At 36.6% G+C, this 25,411-nt stretch overlaps 1 protein-coding gene across 1 annotated transcript; it reads right to left on the bottom strand.

The window, feature by feature from the left end:
- Positions 1-2,023: 2,023 nt before the first annotated feature.
- ostc (oligosaccharyltransferase complex subunit) lies at positions 2,024-24,937 on the bottom strand. The gene is made up of 4 exons (XM_067431747.1): positions 24,582-24,937; positions 24,073-24,166; positions 6,542-6,739; positions 2,024-2,475 (listed from the first exon to the last, which is right to left on the bottom strand). Exons 1-4 carry the CDS (start codon positions 24,718-24,720, stop codon positions 2,457-2,459), a joined length of 450 nt encoding a protein of 149 aa, XP_067287848.1. The 5' UTR covers positions 24,721-24,937; the 3' UTR covers positions 2,024-2,456.
- Between the last annotated feature and the right edge of the window lie 474 nt (positions 24,938-25,411).

Here is a 25,411-nt window from a genome sequence, read left to right as displayed (position 1 = left end):
TAATTCTTACACATTTTGTTCATCATGATAATCTTCACAAATACACAAGCTTTATGAATGTTGAAGCTAAACACAATCAGTAGGTTAAAAGCTAAATGTAGGCCATAAACACTTTGGTTACATATGATTAAGCATCCAACAAAAAAGGATCATTTTGCAACCGCTCGTTTGAAGAGACTAAATTATATAATTAATGGGGATTATAAAAATAAAAAAAGGAGTGGATTGATTTTTACTATTATAGGCAGGTTGTTTACACGCATTCATTCACCTTATCCAGTCAAACCAAAATGTATTCAGACACCTTCGACATTCTCACATCATCAGTTTATTCCATAGACCGTAAAAAAATATGGACGACTCGACATCATCCGTTTCCGCTGGCCATATTTGAAGCTTTCAGGCGGGGGTCACGGCGCTGACATCTTGGGACCGAGTCTGCGCAGTAGCGATTTCGGGACCAGAGTTGCGCAGTAGAGCGCAGGAAGTAGAGCAGGAAGTACAGCTGAGATATCAAAAGCCCGCCCACACTCTCACAGATGCAGAACAATTAATTATGTTGGTGTGAAATAAACAGTTATGGAAATGTAGAAATTAAAGCTAAAGCTCTAATCTGCTCCCAAAAATTTCGAAAAAAGTCCGTTAGTGCCTCAGTGACAACTTCACTCAGAGAAGCCGTCAGTCTCAGCTGTCAATCATGATGTCACCCCCCCGTTTTTATAGCATCAAATAACCAACTCAAACTAAACTTACTTTTAAAACGAACACCTGAAATGAAATCATCGTGATGATAACTGCCTTCAGTGACATAAACTAACTTTGGGGAAAAAAAAATTGAAGTGTAATTTTATTATTTAGTTTGCCTCGCGTCCATTAGAAAACACAGAGGGGCGGCTATACTGGGACCGGTCACCGGGGGGCGATCGAGGCGCGAAAGCTTCAGTAAATGAGAGGGAGACTGCAGGCTTGGTTTATTCGCTATAGTTTAGAAAATGGTAATAAAATATGACGAACTCAGCTGTTAAATTTAAAGGGATTAGTTCACCCCAAAATTAAAATTGTAATTTAGTCATCATTTAGTCACACTCAAGTTTTCCAAACATGTTTAAATTTCCTTGTTCTTCTGAACACAAAGAAAGATATTTGGATTTGGATTGGTATGTTTTTTACCAAGCAGATCTCAGCAGCCATTGACATTCATAGTGGAGAATAAAATACTATGGTAGTCAATTGCTGACGAGATCTGCTTGGTAACAAACATTCTTCCAAATATCTTCCTTCATACATGTTTGGAACAATTTGCGGGTGAGTAAATGATGACAATTTCTGGGTGAATTTTAAGTACACAATTCGATAATACAAATTTTGGTCAACCAATTACCAAGCAATGCTTAATTTTGTTCAGTCTGTGGTGTAAAATGATGCATTAGCATGTAAGGAAAGAACACTTAAGCAAAACATGGTCAGGTCAAAGTGTCTGAATAATTCAGGTCCCAAATTTTACAGGTAGTCCACAGTATGAAGAATTTTGGTATGAACAATGTCAGTTTGTTAGTTTTTGCCATCCTCACTTGCATGAATTAACTAGTGTCCTCCACCCACTAGTAAAAATTACACCTGGTGTTTGAATACTTTTTGGTTTGACTGTAAAAGTGAATTTCGCATAAAAGTTCCCCTTTAAAGAAATAAAATCACAAGGGGATTTCATGTTGTAGAATAAAAGAGCTTGTGTTATCTACAGACCTTTTTTAAGGCACTTAACCAAAAAAAAAAACCTTTCAAATGACAGAACTGGAAGTTCTAAACAAACTTATTTATTGGTTTTGGTCTAAAAAAAAAAAAGTGTCTTCTCTGCAGCAGTTTATTTCAGTTCAGTCTATTTAGTGCTGCTCTCTAGTGTTTGAAAGTTATCAAAACATCTTAAGTGCCAATAAGCCTTATTACAATTTAAAACTTTGGTTTCCATTGTAAATAATCTTCATATTTTATCAAAAGAGATTTTTGAATCATCAAATAATTCAAACTTTGAAAAGTTTTGTGGGAAGTACATTTGTTTATTATAGAAAAAAACTGCATATCAAACAGCGACATTTAAGTTTTTCACAGAGCAGGCTGTCTACAAAATAACAGTATAAGGAGATGTTCAAAATGGATTTGTTTGACCACAACAGTCATTTTTAAGAGCATCAATATAATACTGACCACCCTCTGGACTTTATAGAAATGTACAATATGATGATGTATTATCTGCAATGTTGAAAAGAAAATATTGCACATTCAGAGTCCTAGACAAGTTGCATGTGTCAAAAATACAAAACTAACAAACAAAAAATAATAAGGGAGGAGATTTCTGCCAGTGGCAATAGTTGATCAGTGTTTGATTGAGTCATTGGCACTGACATGGTTTTCTGTATGTTCTCTGTAGTCTCTCCTGTCGCATGTGCCATATTGCAGCTTTAACCCATAAGGTAACCACTGCAAGACAAACAAATTCAGATCATCAGAAATACAAGGTTCATTAAATGCAAAAACAGAATAATCTAAAACCACAATATGATACTGCTGAAACATTGCTGCTATCTCCCTGCTATCCAATGGAGATAATTACAGCATAAAATCATAACAATATAGCTGCAAGCAGCAAAACAGGGCCAAGCAAAACAACTGCTTTACTAAGTGATTAGAGATATGTTTTGATTATTTTAGCCAAGACAGGTACAAACCATTAATAGAATCACTTTTATTATGATTTAATTACTATAGGTGGCACTGTCACCAAATTGTTGTGACGTGGTCAGTGTGGGATGACGATAGCAGTTTTTTCACTGTAAAGCAAAGCAGTTCTAAGGACTGTAAGGAACAGTTCCAGAACGTGCTCCTTGTCTTTTTGTTGGCACGGTCTGACCCTTTATTTACACTGCATGCATCTGCGGCACGTTGTGCCTGCGACAAGGTTTTGTTCCATCTTCCACACAGTGCTAACTCAGGAGCACAGCATCAGGAATCACTAGACCACATGATTTGCCTGTCCTACGTTGTTTTTCTGGGTAAAAAATAATAATAATTGTGTTCTAACATGGGTAAGTTTGTTTTGTCCCGTTTAAATCTGTTTATTTTTGCTATCCTGCATGAAAATATACCATAGTATTTACTCTTGTAAACTAGTCAATATAGGTTACCCTTTAGTATGGGGAACTCATTCACTACGACTTTTGCCTTAATAAACTCCTAATTTACATGCTTATTAATAGTTAGTAAGGTAGTTTTTGTAGCAGTTACGTTTAGGTATTGGGTAGGATTAAGGGTTGTGGAATAAGGTCATGAAGAATATGTGCTTTATTAGTAATTATAAACAGCCAATATCCTAGTAATAGGCATGCTAATAAGCAACTAGTTAATAGTTAATAACTGAACCCTAAAATAAAGTGTTAACACACAAACATACATACTGTAGCAAGTATATATAGTAATGTGAAATACAGGGTCTGCACGGTGTGTTTATTTTGAAATTAACAGGATTTTTACATTTTATTTTGTATTTACTACACGGCTTTGGCGCAGCGTACATCAAAAAAGGCTTCTGGGACACTTCTGAAACGCAACGTGGCAAAGCTGGTGCATTGACTAGTGGCCGTGAGCAGCTCCAGTAGCTGCGTTGCAGCTATAACGCTCCACAGATGCTTGGAGTGTATATAAGGGGTGAAGATGAGCTGAGCAATGGTTTAAAAAGTTGGAAAAAGGTTTTCAGAAAATTCTAAATTATGGAAAAATTGGTGGACATCTTGAACAATTATTTTGAGTCAAGGAAAGAGTGATTAGCAAAAACATGAGTGTAAATTTGGACAAAACAATTTAGAAAAAAAAGTTTCTAAGTCGAGCATAAGACTTTGATATAGAGCAGCGTTTTTTCCAACCGGGGTGCACTACGGGTTATCTCACATCTGAAGACGCACCTATAATATGGGTTGTAACTAATGCTTTATGTATGTTTCTGTCGATGGATACACGTGCTGGCTCCTCAGTGATACATTACAACAGCGATAATAAAAGAAAAACGTGAGCAAAACGGTCTCTCTTTGTAAACTGTGTTTAATGCATGCGAGTGCTGCCGTATGTCCGAATATTACCAATCGTTTTCGCCGTCATCATCACCCGGGTGTAGAGCCAGAAGACGCTGTGCTAAATTTCATAATTTGGCAATTTCATAATATGGTTCTATGGATTGCCATAGCATAGACTCAAATGTGGAAGAAGAAGAAAAGTAAAGGATACAAACAGTGCTTGGCCCCAAAAAGGACACTAAAAAAAACAGCAGGTGCCAACACACTTTGGGTGTTAGTCCCCTTACAGGGTATCTGCAGGTTTCACCAAGTCAAATGTAAGACTTTTTAAGACCTTTTTAAGACAATTATGAATTAAATTTAAGACCTATATCACGCAATAAAAAACCCTCTAAATTAGAATCACTAAATTACTTGTATTATTTAATTTATTTAAATTGAACAAAGTATTAGTAAACTTATTGTTCATAGCTCTACTATTTGTAATGTTTTTGAAATAAGTTTCTTCTGCTCATCAAGCCTGCATTTATTTGATCAAAAATACAGAATTTTTTTTAATACCGTAAATCCTCGTAAAATATTGGCCTGTATTCCATTAGCGGCCGGGTCTCCAACATTGGCCGGTCTCGCTGTCACTGAAGGTAAATAAAGGCCGGCCTCTAATAGCGGCCGGGGCTATTATTAGAAGCAACGTTCAGGGGCGTGGCCAGCGGAAGGGCCTGCGGGTACAGGCCCGCCCACTATGATGATTGGCCCCCTCAGTTTATTATACAAATATAATAATATTTGTTAAATAAAAGTTGTTTAAATTATTTTAACATAATTACAAAATTATTATAACATCTCAAATACTGGAATTAATAAAAATAGTTTTTTACAGTCTAATTATTATTATTTTTTGCATGATGTTTGATTGACAGCTGTGTTAAGGCAATAGGCTGTCTCATATGTGACGCGGGTCACGCCTGTGACTTCATGAAGTGTGTTTACCTGTTCACTTAGCCTGTAATTTTCAGTTGTGTGATAGAGAAACCGCAGCGATGCAAAATTCTATGAAAAGGACTTTTTAAAAAAATGCGTTGATATGGGAGAGAACCCATCCATCAGGCTGCGCAAGTAATGTTAAGACTTTTCAATTGCCTGCGCGAGGATGACAGACGCGCAGCGGAACATGAGGAGGACGAAGAGGAGCTGTACAATAATGAACTTGTTGTAGTAGAGGCTGGCGCGAGTGATGAGGAGTTTACAGGGAGAGATGAAGAGGAGGAGGAAACTGAGGAGGACGAGGATTAAACAGAATTGGAGGATTTTTTTTTTTTTTTACTTCAAACCAAACGAGACAGGAATGGTTAAACTTTGGGATGGTAAGGTGCCTGTTGCCTTTTGTTACGAATCAATAACCTAATTATCACAGTGTATGGTTAAGTGTTTACAATGCACTTCTGGTAGCCTATGTTTGCTACGTATTTGTTACCATATTTCTGTGGTAAAGGATTTACGGTATTGTGATATATTATTACATCTTAAAATATTTGGTTTTCAAGTTATTATACTTTAAAGGGATAGTTTACTTTAAAATGAAAATTGTCATCCTACTTTCATAGCAGAAAAAAATAAATACTATGGCTCCAGTAAATGTAAGTAAATGGCTCCAGTTAACTGTTTGGTTACTGACATTCTTCAAAATATCTTCCCTTGTGTTCAGCTGAAGAAAGAAAATCATACAGGTTTGAAACAACTGGAGGGTGAGTAAAGGATGACAGAATTTTCATTTTAAAGTGAACTATCCCTTTAAATTATCATTTATTTCTGTAATGCAAAGCTGAATTTTGAGGATCGTTACTCCAGCCTTCAGTGTCACATGATGAATAAAAGGTTCAAAAGAACTGCCTTTATTCAAACCAAAAACATTTTCAAATAATATAAATCTCCTTTACTATAATTTTTTTAATAAATTTAACACATCCTTGCTGAATAAAATTATTGATTTATTTCAAAAAAGAAAAAAATCACTGACCCCAAATTACTGACCAGTATGTATATTGTTGTTACAAAAGATTTCTGTTTTTAAAACATTTGCTTTTCTTTCTTTCTTTTTTTTTTTACTTTTTATTCATCAAAGTATTGTAATAATAAAAAAAAGTATCACAGGTTATGAAAAAATATTAAGCGGCAGAACTTTTTCCAACTTTGAAAATTAATCATATTAGAAAGATTTCTGAAGGATCATGTGACACTGAAGACTGGAGGAATGATCCTGAAAATTCAGCTTTGCATCACATAAATAAATGATAATTTAAAGTATAATAAATTGAAAATAAATAATTTTAAATTGTAACAATATATCACAATATTACATTTTGTATTTTTGATCAAATAAATGCAGGCTTGATAAGCAAAAGAAACGTACTTTGTCCACCTCTGTATATAATGTAAACATATGAAAAATGTTTAAAAAGCTATAAAGAGTAGTGACTTACGGCAGTTTCATTCTCATGAAGACTCTGGCCATGAAAAAGCTCAGTAGCACGCTGACAAAGCCAATGAAGAGCAGGAGGAAACGGTTGAGCTTGGGAATGTTGGGTGCATTAGAGCGATCCAGAATTATGAAGCCAAGGCCCCCCATGGTGAAGAGAAAACTGGATGCTAACCCTTCCATGATGTACTGCCCATTAACCCTTTAAGAAAGAACACAACCATTTAGAGACAGACTATCTACAGGGATCACAGAAGCACAAAAATCAAGTTTTCCAAAAGCAACAAACCTTCATTAGTGTTATGTACTGACTGAAAATCACAGGCCAACCGTACGGGCAAATGGGCAAGTCTAGCAAACTAGTGTAGCAAAATGTATTCACACAAATTTCCAGCAATTGTATCCTGGATTCACACTATAGTGTATGAGCAGTGGCACCCATTCACTAACGGATAACAGCATTTACACAGCAACTAACATTTTGTCAGAAACTAGGGCTGGGAATCGATTCAGATGTTTCGATTCGATTTCGATTCACAAGTCCTCAAATCGATTCGATTTTGGATTCTCGATTCAACTCAAATGAATATAGTTTTAATACAAATACTATAGGCATTTATAAAAAAAGAACAGTGAACATAAATGGGTAATTAAAAAGAAATGAAAAGCCACATGTATGTTAACTTTTTATTTTAGGTACACCTGAGTACATTAAAACGCATCTTTTAGAACGCATCTTTATATTTCAAATCCATACAATTGTTAAATACAATTTTGATGCAACTTTATTTTTAAAAAAATTATCTGAAGTATTTTATGGATGTTTTGATATATTTATTCTAAAACATAAAAAGCTAGGATATTGGATGATTTTTTTATAGCAATTTTCAGTACACGACAAGCTTTTCTTGCGATTTTGCCGTTCGTGTGCATTTACTTTTCATACATGAGAAATGCGTTCATTATTTTTTTAGTCTATGGTTGAGTAGTTGTCGTGGTAACAGACAACAATACCTTAACGTGCTGACTTGACTGTGGACTAACTATTATTTGAGAAAATCTGTTTTTAATATAAGCTATTAGGGTTTGAATTATTGATCCTGTGCTGTATACGGACTTTAATTTGAATATATCTATAATGGCTAACGTACATGCTTAAGTGACTGCTCAAGTTTGATCCTAATGCAAGGCAAGCATTCGCGTGTATGTGATTATTTTTAGCAGTTGTGTGCTCGGCTGTGTATGTTGTCACATCAAATGGTTCCGCTGATTTTTAGTATTACTACAGCATTTCACCTCAGCATTATAAAAGGCGACAACGCACCGGAAGCTGCCATTTAAACACTGAATGGATAAATTATGTGGGCCTCTTGCTCCTTTGTAAAATCAAGCAAGTCAAATGGGTGACATCTAGTGGAGAAGACTAGTAATTAGATCTCTACGTTAAGCTTATGTGGAAATACGTCAATGTTAGTGGAAATAAATATTGAAAATAGGGCTGAAACGATTCATTGAGTAACTCGAGTTAATCGAATCAAAAAAATCCTCGAGGCAAAATCATCTGCCTCGACGCTTCGTTTAGTCCACTTAACTACACACAGATATTGCAGAAAGACATTTTTTGTGTAAGGACTCGGAGTATGAACGGATTGCGGTTATATCCGCGGTTCAGGTGCATTAACATCCCAAACATTGCAGGTGGATGAGAGAAATCATTAATATGCTGATTTTAATAAAGACGCGGAACTCTCATATCACGCTAAAACGCAATGAATGCGTGTCGTTCTTTAACTTTCGTTTTCAGCTCATGTCGAGATCAAAGACCGCAATGCGAGAGAGAGAGAGCGGGCGGGCATCAGCACTGGTAATATCATTTAATATCGCTGTTTTTAAATGAAGAAAACTGTGTGTTGAGCTTCAGGATGCGACGCTAAACATTTATGTTTCATTTGCGGCAGTTCACGCGTCAGCTGAGGAGATTCGAGCAACTCCAAACACATGAACTCGATAGAGTTTGCAGCTTTGCATATGGATCACCGTCATTGTGATGTGTGTGGAATCTTTAATGAGACTTTATATATCCTACTTGATAATATCTTCGAAATGCAACATTAGATGTTCTCAATACTAGGCGCAACATACATCAGAACAAGCTGTAACGCGCGCGCATTTGTCATGAGCAGCGCTCATGCTTTCAGAGCTCAGAGCTGCATGCTTTCATTGATTTGTGTAATTTAAATATCACACTTAAATCATATTTATAGCTACTAACTTAAAACAAGCTGTGTTACAATGATGAATGATTAGCTCAAAAGATCAGCATGTGTGATGTACTTTAACTGAATTAAACATATCTCGCGTTTGATCACGTTCTAGCGGTTATTCCTCCGTGTGATGTATAGGTTGTCGACCCTGGTTTATGTAAATGTAATTTTGCCAAATAAGTTTTTTTTGTTTTGTTTAGCAACCTACTTCAGTGTAGCTAATATGTGACGATAGCATTGCGCTTAACACGGAGGATTTGAAGTTGTGACTGCCGGGCGCGGGTGGATGGTTTGTTTCTAACAGCTGATTCGGTGACGTTAGAGCTGATCCGCACACATCTCTTGTTTCAAGTTAACCTGTCCAATATGTTTTGCTTCAGTAAAGGAGTAAATAAGACAGTAAATGCTTATGTCATGCCTGGGCTGAAGCTGAAACATGAAAGTTAAGTTGCACAACATATACAATGTTTAGTTATTTATATTATTTATAGAATATTTATAGAATATTAGAATATTTATATTATATAGAATGTATAGAATATTTATATTATTTATATTGGTATTATTGTTATTTATATATTTATATTTATTGGTTGTAGGTTTAGTTTTAGATTGAACTATGTTTACCTTTTTAAAGTAATTTGAAATAGATTTTTATTTAATATAATATGGCAATTGTATGCATTAAAATTGTTTAGTTTCAGTTATTAATGTATGCAATTTCAGCAATAAAACTTAATTTTTCTAAAAAGAAAACAAATTAGATGTTAATTTTAAGATACCCGTCTTATTGTCTCTTATTGCTCTTTAATAAAGAAAAAGTAATTATTATCCGATTAATCGATTAATCGATTAATCGATCGATTAAGTGGTAGATTAATCGATTAAAAAAAGAATCGATAGCTGCAGCCCTAATTGAAAAAAATCGATTCGTGGCCTTTGAGAATCGATTCTGAATCGACCAGATTTTAAAAACTTAAATTTTTTTTGCCCAGCCCTATCAGAAACTATAGCAGATTAGATGTTATTTTGTTTTAGTATATCCAGAATTATTTTAAACCAAAAGATTTATTCAGAATCATGCACCTTTATAATAAAGACAGACAGACAGACAGACAGACAGACAGACAGACAGACAGACAGACAGACAGGAAAAAGCTGTACAACTTCAAGAATTGTACTTCTTCAATAATTGAAAATTATTTTGTGATTTATATATTTTACATTTTATATATTTTATGTATACTGTAATATGACCTGGTGTTCCCAAATGCACATTGAATTACTGCATTTTACTGCTACTGCAAATTACTATTACTACATCGATGCAGAAGCATCCACGTAGAATAAATATAAATATTTTATATATAAATAAAACATACTTAAATGTTTACATGCATGTTATATATACATAATGGGCTTTATTCATGAAGCTTTTATAAATATATGAGCAAATTCTGAGTAATTTGCGCTAGGAATTGAACGACTTCCGATTTTTTAAAGTCGATATTTATGTGATGGTAGTCATTTCGACTAGTCACTGATGACGTCATTAATAAACAAATAAACCTGAACCTTGAGCTGAGCTGCGAACACGGGTCTTCTTGAGCACAGGACAGCTATAGTATATGATACAGCACTGCCCATACGGTTATTGGTCCAACATAACAGCTTTTGTATCAGTTCTTTGGTCTTATGGTCATCATATTTCTCACAGATTTCAGCTCATTCTGAATAAGATACAGATAAGGTAGCACAATGAAGATATGTATATGAATGCATTAGTGAGTGATTGCGTGTGAATTTATTCTACCTGCTGTGAGTTTTAGTTATCAAGAAATATATCCTATAACTTATCAGTTTCTAAGCTATTTTATTGATAAATCACAGAACAGTGTTGACAATACATTTCTCTAGGGACAGGCTCCAGAATGGAGAAGAATCTCATTGAGCCCAAGGGGGTAATCTAGCCCTCGGAAAGCGTTCCACCCATAGGGGCGACCATTGCTAACCAAGCCATCACCTTCTATTAGCATTCCATTGACTCACATTCATTTGAGTCACTTTGACAGTGAATAACTTTACATCTGAGGCGTTTAAAGACTCCATTCGTCCATTGTTTATTTATAAAGAAACACGACAATGCATAAAAGGCTCCATTACCTTGTATCTTACACTATCGCCCCGTCGAAGCTGTTTTTGTAAAAATAGGCTAATGATTGCGTCATAACAAACGTGACTGTCGCACAGTTGAGAAATTACCGTATAGACAGGAGGAGACGCTCAGAAGCAATCTTTTACCGTCTATGAGACAGTCGGGGGGGACGTGGAAACAAAGTCCGATAAAGTCAAGGGAGAGGAAAGGGGAGAAGCCGATGGTGAGCCAAAAGCAACGGGAGAAAATATTTAAACAACGTGATTCAGATTTCACTTTCCACAACTACTAGAAGACCTACAACTGTCAGACAGGAGGCTTACGTCACATCTACGTCGTCAAGCTCAGTCTGAGCCTGCGCAGTTCACTCACTCACTTCTTGGAGTGTGGAGATCCACTTTGCGATGCGACTGAAGCATTTCTGCGTTCAAATTGGTTCAAATGCAGCGCTGCCTTCCCAGAATGCTGTGCTTGAAGCGTTGAAGTCGCTTAATGTCAAAGTGGAGGAATGAAGTGGAGCGCGGCGCAGACTATAACCGACATTAGTGTTCACGGACGACTGGATCTGCAGCTGAGAGAGTATTTACGGCCGTGCATTTCCTCTCTCGCGCTAGTCACGCGTGTGCCCACCCTACCGGGAGAAGAGCCCGTACGGCCCATACAAGGACCTTCCGGTCTATTAACGTCAAGTCGACCCATACTCGAAAAAAACTCTCCGAAACTTGTGAGAAACCGGAAGGAGTATTTTTAACACAGAAATACTCCATCAAACGTCCAACATTAGTTTTTGAAACTTTGTCTATGTTTAGGATGGGAATATGTCTTTAACAGTGTTAAAAGCTCAGTATGCATGAAACAGCATTTCACCCCCCCTTTAACACACATGCATTTAACATGTTGTATTTAAGAAGTTCTCATGATAAATATAACATTAAAGTTAAGATAAGCTTCTAGCTTTAATAATTTAAACAGGCCTTTGAAACTTGGGCAAAAAGCTGCTAATGCTGAATTAAAGGTGCCCTAGAATGAAAAATTGAATTAACCTTGCCATGGTGAAATAATAAGAGTTCAGTACATGGACATCACATACTGTGAGTCTCAAACATCATTGCCTCCTACTTCTTATTTAAATCTCGTGAATCCATAACACAACGGGAAAAAGAGTGCTTCTCAACATAAACCCAACAGTGACGCAATCGTTGGGATCATTTATATGCACGCCCCCAACATTTGCTTCTGTCCAAACATGTTCATTGTCAGGCAGAAATGGGAGCGAATCATCAAAACAAGCTGCTCGCATGGACAAACTTCATGTTCCAGGCTGTGCAGGATACTTTTCTACCCTTCCCACAGATAAAGAATGTCAACAGTCATGGTTGATGTTCATAATCCGATACCACAACAATTTAATTCAAGATTGTTCGTTTGTTTGGCCCATTTCAAGCAAGCTTCGCTCAGGTAAGCTGCATTTTATCAATTTCCATTTGAGATGTTTTGCTTAAAGTATCATTCAGCCTGTCAGGAGTTCTGTACCCACAAGCCGCTTTACTGAACCGCTGTGAGCTGCTGAACATTCCACAATTCATTCACATTTCTTGGTTTTGCTTCAGAAACAGCATTTTTGATATCACCCCACAAGTTCTCAATTGGATTAAGGTCTGGAGATTGGGCTGGCCACTCCATAACATTAATTTTGTTGGTTTGGAACCAAGACTTTGCCCGTTTACTAGTGTGTTTTGGGTCATTGTCTTGTTGAAACAACCATTTCAAGGGCATGTCCTCTTCAGCATAGGGCAACATGACCTCTTCAAGTATTTTAACATATGCAAACTGATCCATGATCCATGGTATGCGATAAATAGGCCCAACACCATAGTAGGAGAAACATGCCCATATCATGATGCTTGCACCTCCATGCTTCACTGTCTTCACTGTGTACTGTGGCTTGAATTCAGAGTTTGGAGGTCGTCTCACAAACTGCCTGTGGCCCTTGGACCCAAAAAGAGCAATTTTACTCTCATCAGTCCACAAAATGTTCCTCCATTTCTCTTTAGGCCAGTTGATGTGTTCTTTGGCAAATTGTAACCTCTTCTGCGCATGCCTTTTTTTTAACAGAGGGACTTTGCGGGGGATTCTTGAAAATAGATTAGCTTCACACAGACGTCTTCTAACTGTCACAGTACTTACAGGTAACTCCAGACTGTCTTTGATCATCCTGGAGGTGATCATTGGCTGAGCCTTTGCCATTCTGGTTATTCTTCTATCCATTTTGATGGTTGTCTTCCGTTTTCTTCCACGTCTCTCTGGTTTTGCTCTCCATTTTAAGGCATTGGAGATCATTTTAGCTGAGCAGCCTATCATTTTTTGCACCTCTTTATAGGTTTTCCCCTCTCTAATCAACTTTTTAATCAAAGTACGCTGTTCTTCTGAACAATGTCTTGAACGACCCATTTTCCTCAGCTTTCAAATGCATGTTCAACAAGTGTTGGCTTCATCCTTAAATAGGGGCCACCTGATTCACACCTGTTTCTTCACAAAATTGATGACCTCAGTGATTGAATGCCACACTGCTATTTTTTTGAACACACCCCTTTCAACTAATTCAACTAATTGCCCAATTGCACAGCCTTAAGAGCGTGCATATCATGAATGCTGGGTCTCATTTGTTTTCTGAGAATCTACTGAACCTACTGGTAACTTGTTTGCCACGTAGCAATAAAAAAAATACGAAAAACCTTGATTATTCTGGTTAGTCACATTGTACTGCTATTATTTTGAACAAGACTGTATGTATGTATGTATGTATGTATTTATAAGAGAACAATTTAACATGTTTCAAATCATTCTAGGGCACCTTTAAAGCCACAGTGCACTGTTCTGATCAAAATTTACATAAAATTGATTACATGAAAAATTTTATACCAATGTGTTGGACAGCGTAAGCAGGAGACAGCCAGTTAGGAAACAACTTCTACATTATTTAACTTCTTTTAAATACTGTATCTTAAATTATGATTGCACATTGACAAAATGTGCAACAAGATACCAGGATCAGCGCAACCAGAATAGTTTGAATATTCGTGTTTTTTAGAGGGAATATTCAAACGTAATTTAAGCAATTTGGACAGCCCTACACTGATGTCACACATGGACTAGTTTGATGATGTTTTTATTATTTTTCTGGGCATGGACAGTATAGTGTGTATACACTTGCATACGCTCTCAGACTAAATATAAAATATCTTAAACTGTGTTCCGAAGATGAACACAAGTCTTATGGATGTGGAACGACATTAGGGTGAGTCATTAATGACATAAATTTAATTTTTGGGTGAACTAACCATTGAACTTCCAAACACAAATGAAGATATTCTTTATGAAACCTGAGGGATTTCAGTCCCTCCATGTAAAATTCATTTTTCCACTCAAAATTAAAAGATCCAAAAAAGGCATCGTAAAAATTGAAAAATTAAAATATCTAAAAAAGGCTTCGTAAAAATGGAAAGTACGAGTGCTATCCATTATGGCACTGTTTTTTACCTGAATGCCTGCAGGTAAAGTGTCGTTTCCTTGCTTAAAGGAACACTCCACTTTTTTTGAAAATAGGCTCATTTTCCAAGTTCGAGTTAAACAGTTGAGTTTTACCCTTTTTGAATCCATTCAGCCTATCTCTGTATCTGGCGGTAGCACTTTTAGCATAGCTTAGCATAAATCATTGAATCATATAGGTCCATTAGCATTGCTCTCAAAAATTACCAAAGACTTTAATTTTTCAAGACAATATTTTTCCAAATTAAAACTTGACTAATCTGTGGTTACATCGTGTACTAAGACCAACAGAAAATTAAAAGTTTGGATTTTTATACCGATTTAGATAGGACCTTTTTTTCATTCCTGCGTAAGAATTATGGAACTTTGCAGTCATACCATGGGTTCAGCGGCGCGATGATATTACGCACCGCCTGAAAGTAGTCCTCAGATAGGTAACTTCCTATACAACCGGCACTAAGTTTGTGTCGTTTCAGCCGGCAAATGATGTAGTGGATTTACTGTGCGATTAACCATATGGTTCTGTGTCGTAAAGAGCTGTGATGGAAGTCGAAGGTGTATACTACTACCATCATTTTTCACAGACCAACGAAAATCAAGTAATGAAAGGATCAGTGGTTGACTGTTTTGAACCAGATATTAAAACACTGGTAGATTCAAACAAGAAACTGCGTGTTTGCTCAAAGCTTTTGGGACCATATGACTATTTGGAAAACATGGACAGTGTTACCACAGTACGGCATCTAAAAGATATGGCCAGACAGGGCGAAGTGTATCATCCCCCATGGGTGTAAGTGTTACATTATTATATTTTAGTTAGCTTGAACGACCAGATTGAAAAGCACTGCTGTTGTCTTTAGCTACCCTGTGAAAGAAATCACTAAATGTGGGGGTTTTGCGCAGCCATTTGGTTTACAGTATAACGTTAGTAGTTTTATTATTAGCATTCTAGTGAGGAAGTGTATAGTTTGATTGATAGAATGTTTAATTGCCGGTATTGTTTATCTACAGTTTCTATGGTACAAAATATTACGTTAGTGATGTTACGTTCTGTTCCAAGGCTTCGGAGCGTGGCATTGAAAATTATTTGGCGGCCACCAAAAAATGTTTGTCCCGTCAAAGCCTTATTTTAACAGTTTTTTGTGATTTATGTATGAGATGACTGGGCGCATGTTAACTGAGTGACAGAGAGAAACAACGGAGAGTGCGCACTCACTCTGTCTTTATAATAAGCAGTCTTAGCATATTTCATTCACATATTACGTTAGTCAAAATCAAAAGGTCGGCAGACCAAATCTATGTCAGACCATTTTTCCTTGAATTTTGACTCTTCTCTGACTCACCAGTTTGAATCTGCTCTCCTCGTCCCTTCTGCCCCAGTCTGTTCAGCCAGACTTTCTCTTTCACATTTCAAAAGCTGGTCTTCAGTGTAACTGTTATTCCGGTTCAAATAGACACGGTTCAGGATCTGCACCAAAGTAAATACTTTAATCGTCTCTCACAAACATCTCCATTGTTACAACGCACACTCTCTGAGCAAGCAGATCGTCATGCTGTTTATGTTGACAGAAGAAGGCGATGTGTAATATCATTGCGCCACTACGCCCATGACAGCCGCAAAGTTCCTACGCCGGAATGAGAAAGTAGTTCCTAGCTATAACAGTCTAAAAAAATAGAAACTTTTCAATTTTCATTGGTCTTAGTACATGGTGTAACTATAGAAGAGTCAAGTTTTAAACAGGAAAAATATTGAAAGTCTTTGGTCATTTTTTTGATCACTGATGCTAATGGACCTATATGATTCAATGATGTATGCTAAGCTATGCTAAAAGTGCTACCGCCAGATACTAGTGTTGTCACGATACCAAAATTATGACTTCGATACGATATCAGACTACAATATCGATATATCGATACTAAATCGATACCACAGTAAAAAAATAAATAAGATAAGATGCTTAATATGACAACAGAACTTGTTATTATTCATTGTTATTTTTTACTAAAAATTCATGTGGCCAGCATGTTCCTTAGGGTTGGGCATCGTTTTGATTTGAACAATTATTGATCAATTACTATTAAAATTATCTCACAAATTTTTGCTATCTCAATGTATTTTTTACAGTGGGGTAATTGTGTTGCAATAGCTTACACACAGCACAAGAAAGCTTGATTTCGAATGGTAAATTGAATTTAAAAAGACGAGTAAACAGTAATGAAATAAGGACAAATAAACAGATTACAAACAATAGCACAAATAAATGCAATAGAATAGAAGATACAAATTAAACAGACTGCTTTATTTTTTCAGGTAAGTCTAACATTCGGATAAGAAACTGAATTAAAAAAATACATAGTAATTACATTTAAAACAACATTGGATAATGTTCTTTGTAAAAAATTCAATAGCCTACAGATGAAACTATTAAAGTTACACAAGTTGATCAGTCAAGAGCAGTTGATCGTTTGTCTTTTTGTAGTTTGAATAGCAAATGACTGCGGTCCCTTTAAGACTAACAGACGCATGGTTCCTAAACACTGTTCCTGTTACTCGTTCTTCCTGAACTGTTTGCGACTGTGGTTACGTTAATACTCTTCCAGATGTGCAATGATAATTCTGTGAGTGTATTTGACCAATAATAAGCTGGAAAAGGAAGCAAATGTTTGCACTTGTATCATGTCAGAGGCGGCTTTATTACGGTAGGCTATGTGTGTGTGCGCTTCAGATGTGAGCACGAAATCTGCGGGGATTAGTAGAATTAATTTATGTGCAATCCCGCGCGAAATTCAGACCGATCACTCACAAACACTAACACACTGTCATGAGGAAAAAGTCCAGCAGAACGCGCGTTCGCCCGCTTCGCCGTGCTCAGAGGTTAACCGGGCTGAGTGAGAATACACACCGGTGTGTGTCAACTCGCTGACGGTCAGAGAGAGCGCAGCTGATATCGATACTGTATAAACTGAGAATCGTATCGTTTCAGATATTCCAGTATCGATATATATCGAAATATCGATATTTTTGACAACACTACCAGATACAGAGATCGGCTGAATGGATTCAAAAAGGGTAAAACTCAACTGTTTTAACTCTAAGGGACTTGGAAAATGAGCCTATTTTCAAAAAAAAGTGGTGTTCCTTTAACTTGAGAAAAAAAAGCCATGTGTTGACTTTGAAACAAGAGTATATTTTAAATTATATGTATCTGTGGTGAAATTACTAGATTTTCGCGTCAGTACATGTTTATTTTAATGCGAACAATGTTCTGTCGCTTTAATGCAGCAGCGCAGCAAAAATATAGACTCGATCACTGCACTGCTGCATTAAAGCGACAGAACATCGCTGCACTGCTGCAGACTCAACGCACCTGGAACGGACTGACGGGCCGCATCCGCGTGCAATGTGAAAGCTGTCATCCGTTAACATGGGCACAGAAAAAATACGCACCACACACGCACTGCAGAGGGAGTATGTGTGAAAAGGCGTCACTCACACACACACACACAACACAGTGCGTTGTCGCCAGCGACTGAGATTCATGTCGCTAGTGTGGGCGTTCCCACTAAGGGATGCCTATAAACGTCATTAAATAGTACCGTTTTTATCACTAGTGTTCTGCAGAACACTGCAAGTTATTAGAATACATACACACTGTATAGGCAGACCATATCATATTAGGTATAGGTACACTATATTAGTCTCAGCATTGCCAACTCACACACATTTGTCGTGAGACACACACGTTCAGGCTCTGCTCTCACAGTCTCACTCTGGCCAAGAAAATCCAAAAACATTTTGATATGAAAAAGTCTAAGCTTTTCACTAAGTTTTGATACGAAATTCAAACAGTTTTGATACAAAATTCAAACAACAAATAGCATTTAGACACACAGTGTTGCATTACAGTTAAAACCAGAGCCGTTTAATAACGAAGATGTGACGTGTTCATCTCGCGGCGGCGCGCACGGCCACGTGATCACGGCGCTCTCAATAGCTCTAAACCAGTGCGTGTTAGTAGTTAAATAGACAACATCACTATACAGGTATTTACAACGATTTTTGGTAAACAGCATAGTGTGCATTGATTATTACATCAACCCATGGGCGTCGGAATCATTGTGTGTGGGTGGGACAAGACCCACCCACTTTTTAAGACCAATGGTATTGGACCCACTCACTTTTATTGTCTCTAATTCAGCACATGTCTGTTTACCTTGACTACCCCTTAACCGAGAAACTTATTAAGAAACTTATTATTAAACACTTTATTTCCCCATTTCTAATATTTTCTCTTTTTTTATTGAAAATAAATAACTTTCCGATCTGATATGTGATGGGGAAAAGGAGTAGAGCGAGTGTGGCAAAAGGCGGATTCGAACCTATGCTCGATTTGCGTCAAAACTTGATGTCATGCGTCTTACCTCTACTCTATAGCCAAGGTAAATAATTCTGTGATTTCTGCAATTTTGTCTAGCCCAATCAATTGTTTAGTACACGGCACTTTTTCAGTCTGAACACGGAGCATTTAAAAACATGCAATGGTTCATTATCATTATCTGTGAAACTATTGATTTCTATGGCAGTTAAATGAATATAGCCTTACCCTATTGGTATTGACTGGTTTGAGGTCTTTTTTGGTATAGGAAAGGGATATGGCCTCAAACGCACCATAATGCAGGAAATCACATCTATGAAATATTTTATTTTTCTGGGGGAGAACACCCAGAGCCCCCGCAAAACAATTTCCCCACCCATCATATTTTGCCCATGCATCAACCGCATTTACAGAGTAATTTTAAAATGGAGAGTGATGGAGATGCAACATTGTTATGCTCTTCTTGTATTTAGCCCTAAGATATTACTTACTATCATAGTCAAATGTGACCATACACGTTAACTGTTTTTCAATTAAATAAATTTTATTAAATAAACTATATTTTAGTTTAGTGATATTTATTGAATATTTTGAAGAGATCTTTTAGTATGGAGGACCAACCCTGCAAAAATTAAAAATAAATAAATGAATGAATGAATAAGTAAATAAATGAATAAATAAATAAATATACACATATGTAAATTAATAAAAACATAGATAAATAAATGTGATAATAGGAAAATAAATAACAGAATAAACGACTTGATAAAATAAATATGATTCATTTTTAATCAAATACAATTGTGTATTATCTTTCCCTTAATTTATTATTTTCTGCTTTTATAAAAATATATCTTTTTAACTTTTATTTATTTGTTAATTCAATTTAACATTTATTTTTAGATTTATTTTTAGATTTATGCGTTCATTTTACTTTTTACATTTATTTTCCCCTCATGTATTTATTTTTACATTTATTGATCGATTGATTCATTTCTTTTTCCGTGTGCAACATGAGGAGGGTGGTCCTCGTGTAGCTTCAGCACATCATTGGTTGAGAGCTCACCACAGTCTATGAAGCTCACGCACGCAGAATCAGACCAGCTGAGGAGAGTTGTAAATGACGGCCGCATAGTTCTTTCACTAAACAAACGTATAATGTTTCCAGCAGTTTGACCCATTGAGAGATACGTTTCAATGGTACTTATCAGAAGAAAGTGCGATGGTCGTCCCACCTTACTACCATCTGACTCACGGGTTTTGAATGTGCTGGGACATACAGTGTTTTGCAGCGTGTCTAATTATTGCGGCAACATTTCAGTCTTTACTTCCATATCGGAATATAACCCTCCTAAAACATCGATAAGCACATCTAGTTTTAACAACAGTAATTTGATGCGTTGTTTTCGTATTAATTCGCTAAGTAGCGCAACTCTCTAACCAACGCTAGCTGTTTGTGAAACGTCCGCCATAGTATACACATGCAAGAGCTGAACTTACAAGCTGTCGAGTTCAAAATCACTACTATAAGGACCATTGGAACTTATCTCTCAATGGGTCAAACTGTTGGAAACATCGATACGTTTGTTTAGTGAAAGAACTATGCGGCCGTCATTTACTCACAACTCTCCTCAGCTGGTCTGATTCTGCGTGCGTGAGCCTCATAAGCCCCTTTCACACTGCGATTCCGGCAAATACACGGATAATGCGACCCGGGATTTGTTCCCGGGCCGCTAGATTTGGTCCATTCACACTGCCAGCGAAATGCCGTAATATGTGCGCTTTCACACACAACGCTTAACGGTCCCGGGGCAAGTTGACACGTGACATCCTGATGTGACGTATAATGGTGAGCGATCTCAGCTTCAGCGCGGATAGTAAGGAGCTCCGTGGTCTCGACTTGTGTCTAGTTTGCGCACATTTCTGCTTGTTTAATTTTAGTTTCTTTTGTATACGAACACTCTCTGCATTTAAAACATCGACTAGCTCTTCTGGCACTGCAGGGTTGTATTATTGAAAAAACAAGCTCTAGGAGTCGCACAATAACTACGTACATGTTGCGGCATTAGTTTCGGCTTTTGTTCACACAGCGCTCGTCCCGGGTCGAATACCGCAATATTACTAGGTCCCCGACCCGGGTTGAATTCAGTAGGTTGCTTTCACACAGAAGGCGACCCGGCAATGTTCCGGGAATATTGCAGGTCCGACGTGCAGTGTGAAAGGGGCTATAGACTGTGGTGAGCTCTCAACCAATGATGTGCTGAAGCTACACAAGGACCGCCCTCCTCATTTCCATGTCGCACACAGAAAAAGAAAAAGAAATGAATCAATCGATCAATATATGTAAAAATAAATACATGAGGGAAAAATAAATGTAAAAAATAAATGAACGCATAAATATAAAAATAAATGCAAAAATAAATATAAAAATAAATGTTAAATTTAATTAACAAATAAATAAGATATATTTTTATAAAAGCAGAAAATAATAAATTAAGGGAAAGATAATACAAAATTGTATTTGATTAAAAATTAATCATTTTTATTTTATCAAGTCTTTTATTCTGTTATTTATTTTCCTATCATCACATTTATTTATCTATTTATGTTTTTATTAATTTACATATGTGTATATTTATTTATTTACTTATTCATTCATTCATTTATTTATTTTTAATTTGTGCAGGGTTGGTCCTCCATACTTTTGGTACTAAATACTATTTGTGCAACAATTATGGTCCATTAATATCCACTTAAAATATTTTTCTTCTAATATTATATTATTTATATTACAATTAGTGTAGTAATTAAGGTTAAAATAGAGAATTCCAATGCAAAGAGGCAAATTAGAGTCATTTTGTGGCCGGAAAAATTATAATTTTCATTTGTACCACACATTGATTTCGAATCTGTGGGAAACACTGTACATATACATTACATACACACACACACACATATATATACATATATATATATATATATATATTAGGCTTGGGCGGTAATACGGTAAAATGGTATACCGCGGGATCTAAAAATAGCAACGGTATCAGTTTCAATACCGTCAAACCGTCAAAAAAAAAAAAAAACAGATCAACTTGCATATTGCTGATCAACGTATTAATTATTAAATATTTAATAAGTTGAACTAATTAAACTATTTACATATTAAATACTTTTTATTTATTAAATGCCTAAATATGTGTATGCGTTGTTGTGACAGCGTGGATGAGAAAGAGAGAGAGGGGAAAAGACGGCGAGTCGGGCACTGAGTTATTCGGTCTCGAAAAAGAACACAACTTCTGCAGTTTGGAAGTATTTGGGGTTTTGACCGAAGGAGAAGGGAGAGGCGGTAAATACAGGCGAGGCAATTTGCAAATTGTGCAACAAAAAGATGACCGCGAGAGATGGAAATACCTTGAACCAGGGCGCATATCCGAAACCACCATCCACTCACTGCTGCGTGGATGAAAAACCGAGCACACCCGCGGACTATGCTGTAATATTGCCGAAGCCTTTTGTCACACAGCTGGCAATGTAAGCAAAAAGCATGAATTCCACAAAAATCAAGTGGACATGGGACTAAAAAAAAAAAAAATCAATTGTCTGACAATTGTCTCATAACGGTAAGCATAAAACGTGCAGAGAGTTTCTCAGGGGCAGGGGCTCAAATGTAAAAAATAACAAAAATATAGGCCTATATATATATATATATACACATATACTTTGCATCACATAAATAAATTATATTTAAAAGTAGGCTATGTTAAAATAGAAAACCTTTTTTTCTGTATTTTTTTATTAAATAAATGCAGACTTGACTCGCATAAGGAACTTACTTAAAAATGTGAATGCAAATTTGAACAAATGGAATAACATTAATGGGCTTATTTTTTTATGCATTCATTCGTTTATTTAGGCCTATTTATTTATTCATTCGTTCAGGCCTATTCATTCATTCATTCATTCTTTCGTTTATTTAGGCCAGTTAACTCATTAATTCGTTAAAAGAACGAATGAATAAGCCTAAATAAACATCGTTTTTTTTTTTTGCTGCAAAAAAACAAAAACATACAAACAAAAAAAACAAGCCGATGCAATGGCAGTCCCGCGGCATCGGCACCGTAGAGGACCGAGTCGGAGCTCAAATGACAACCCACTGTTTGGAGCCATTTACTCGAGGACCCACTTCTCTGGTGGAAAAATGCTGCCGGGCGTTTTCCCCAGGTGGCACGAAAGCCTACTGTGCGTCTGTGCCACAAGCACAACGGTTTTCAGCCCCGCAGGTAAAGTTGTCGGTCCACAATGTGTCCTGTTAAAGCCGGACAAAGTAAACGTTGGTTTTTCTAGCAAAAAATCTTGACTAGAATTTGATGCCACTTGCCATTCGTTTCTTTTTTCTTTTCTTTTTCTCTTTTTCATTTATTGTTATTTAATTAATTAATTCGTTAATCAATTGATTCAGGTAGCCTATTTTATTTGGTTTTCGTTAAAAACAATATTGTTAAGAAGACTGGAAAGATATTTTTATTTAGGCCTATTGCTTTGCAATCATTTTTATAATATGGATGTTTAGGTTAATTCAATTCTGGTTGACTGTTGTGGGTCTATTTACACTTTTTTTTATAAGCTGCTCTTTAAAGTTGTTCCAGGCAGTGTGATTTGATTTAATTCATTTGTGTGCGCTAAACCTGTTCTGGATGTTTATGTTAATTTAATTATTTTTGACTGTTGTATTGCACTTTTTTTTAAACTGTTATTTGTTGCTAATAACAGTTGTTAATATTGTTGTGCATGCTATTTTGTTATTGTTTCAGTATTAGTGTTTGGTATTCAGTTTCTGAACGGTTTAGGCACAAGCCAACATTTTGTTGACGCTGTCTGAGCCTTACATCATAATGTTTTAATTATTCACGGTAATACCGTATACCGAGGTAAAATAGGGAGGAGGTTTGGCGGTATCAAAATTTGGATACCGCCCAAGCCTAATATATATATATATATATATATATATATATATATATATATATATATATATATATATATATATATATATATATATATATATATATATATACACACACACACACACACATGTATATATATACACACACACACATTTACATATATACATCATATTCATATATACATCATGTATACATATGACAGGCTGTATCAATATGAAAACCATCACCTGTACGCCAAAAAGGCCACTGGCCGCTGATGTCCGTGTTCATCTGTCATTGACCCGACACTCGGAGGTTCAACGATCACATCGTATATGATGCCTGAAGGGATCAGAAGAATATGGCAGCAGTATAAAAATCACACTTTTGTTCAGAAACAGAGTAATGTCGCACTTAAAAGCATTTATTTAGCTACTTAATAGTAAAATGACAATAAACGTCCGAGGCATTTTGATATAACGTATAATGGCTACGTGTAACTGTTACGTTTAATTTACAATATAATTTGAGACGTAACGTTATGGATGCAAGCAGCTTAGTCAGAGATGTCAAACTAACTCGTAAGATTTTATAAAGCACGGAACCATACATCTTCATATTCAAATAAAATGTAATACACAAAGTCTCGACTGCAAAATATATCTTGTAAATAGACGGTTGTGCTACTATGTGTGCACAGAAAATAGGATAAGGGTTAGCTAAAGGCTAATTTAGCCTGAGATTGCGTGACTCTTACCACCGGTAATGAGAAAATACGAAACAATCACGACGGCATATACGGTCATTGCAGAAGGCATATGTAGCCATGATGGTTTTTTAAGTTTGATATTCGGGCATTCCAGTACAGCAAACGGTAAGCTGACGAGAGTCTCCATGGTTAAGTCAAGGCTGTGTGGCTGCCCGGGCTATTGCATACGTCAATGTCCGTAGAGCGACGTGTACAGGAAGAGAGTGCAGAGTTCCGATTACTTCAGTGCTACGTTCTACTCCACTTTAAGACCCGGCCCTGTCCCAAATGGCACACTTCATGTGCACTTTCGAGCTGTGTCCCAAAGACAAGGTTGCGCACTTCGAAGGCGATGCACTTCGAAGGCCAGGGCAGGCCACGCCTTCAAAGTGCATGAAGTGCACGAAAGGGCACGAAGGGCGAACCAAGGGACAGGGTTGCCAGGTCTAAATAACAAAACCCCTCCAATTGTAAATCAAAAGTAGTGGAATCACGGCCAAAATGGGCCAAAAAATATCCCAAAACGCGGGGCGCGGGCGGTAAAAACATTGCTTAGGTAAAAACAACTTAACCTGTGGACTGTATAGGCTACAAACACCCCAAAGCAACAGTAGCCTAAATGCAGCTCCAGTTCAGACTTGGCAACAATGAACCAAGCGTCGTTAATGGCCTAGCAGGTTTGTGACTGACAGCAGTCGACGTTCGGGAGGAGATTTTAAAAAGAGAAAGGGAGCAGATTATTATTTTATTTTTTAGGGCTTTTTATTGGATTTTGACATGCTTCAAAGCCTGCGACGATCGGAGACTGGACCTAAGCATGTAAATCTGCGGTTAAATCT

Source organism: Pseudorasbora parva, chromosome 1 (genome assembly GCF_024679245.1).
Source record: "Pseudorasbora parva isolate DD20220531a chromosome 1, ASM2467924v1, whole genome shotgun sequence".
In the NCBI taxonomy this organism is placed as follows: Eukaryota; Metazoa; Chordata; class Actinopteri; order Cypriniformes; family Gobionidae; genus Pseudorasbora; species Pseudorasbora parva.
The sequence above is the reverse complement of the archived record's forward strand: the minus strand, read 5'-3'. Positions and strand labels throughout refer to the sequence as shown.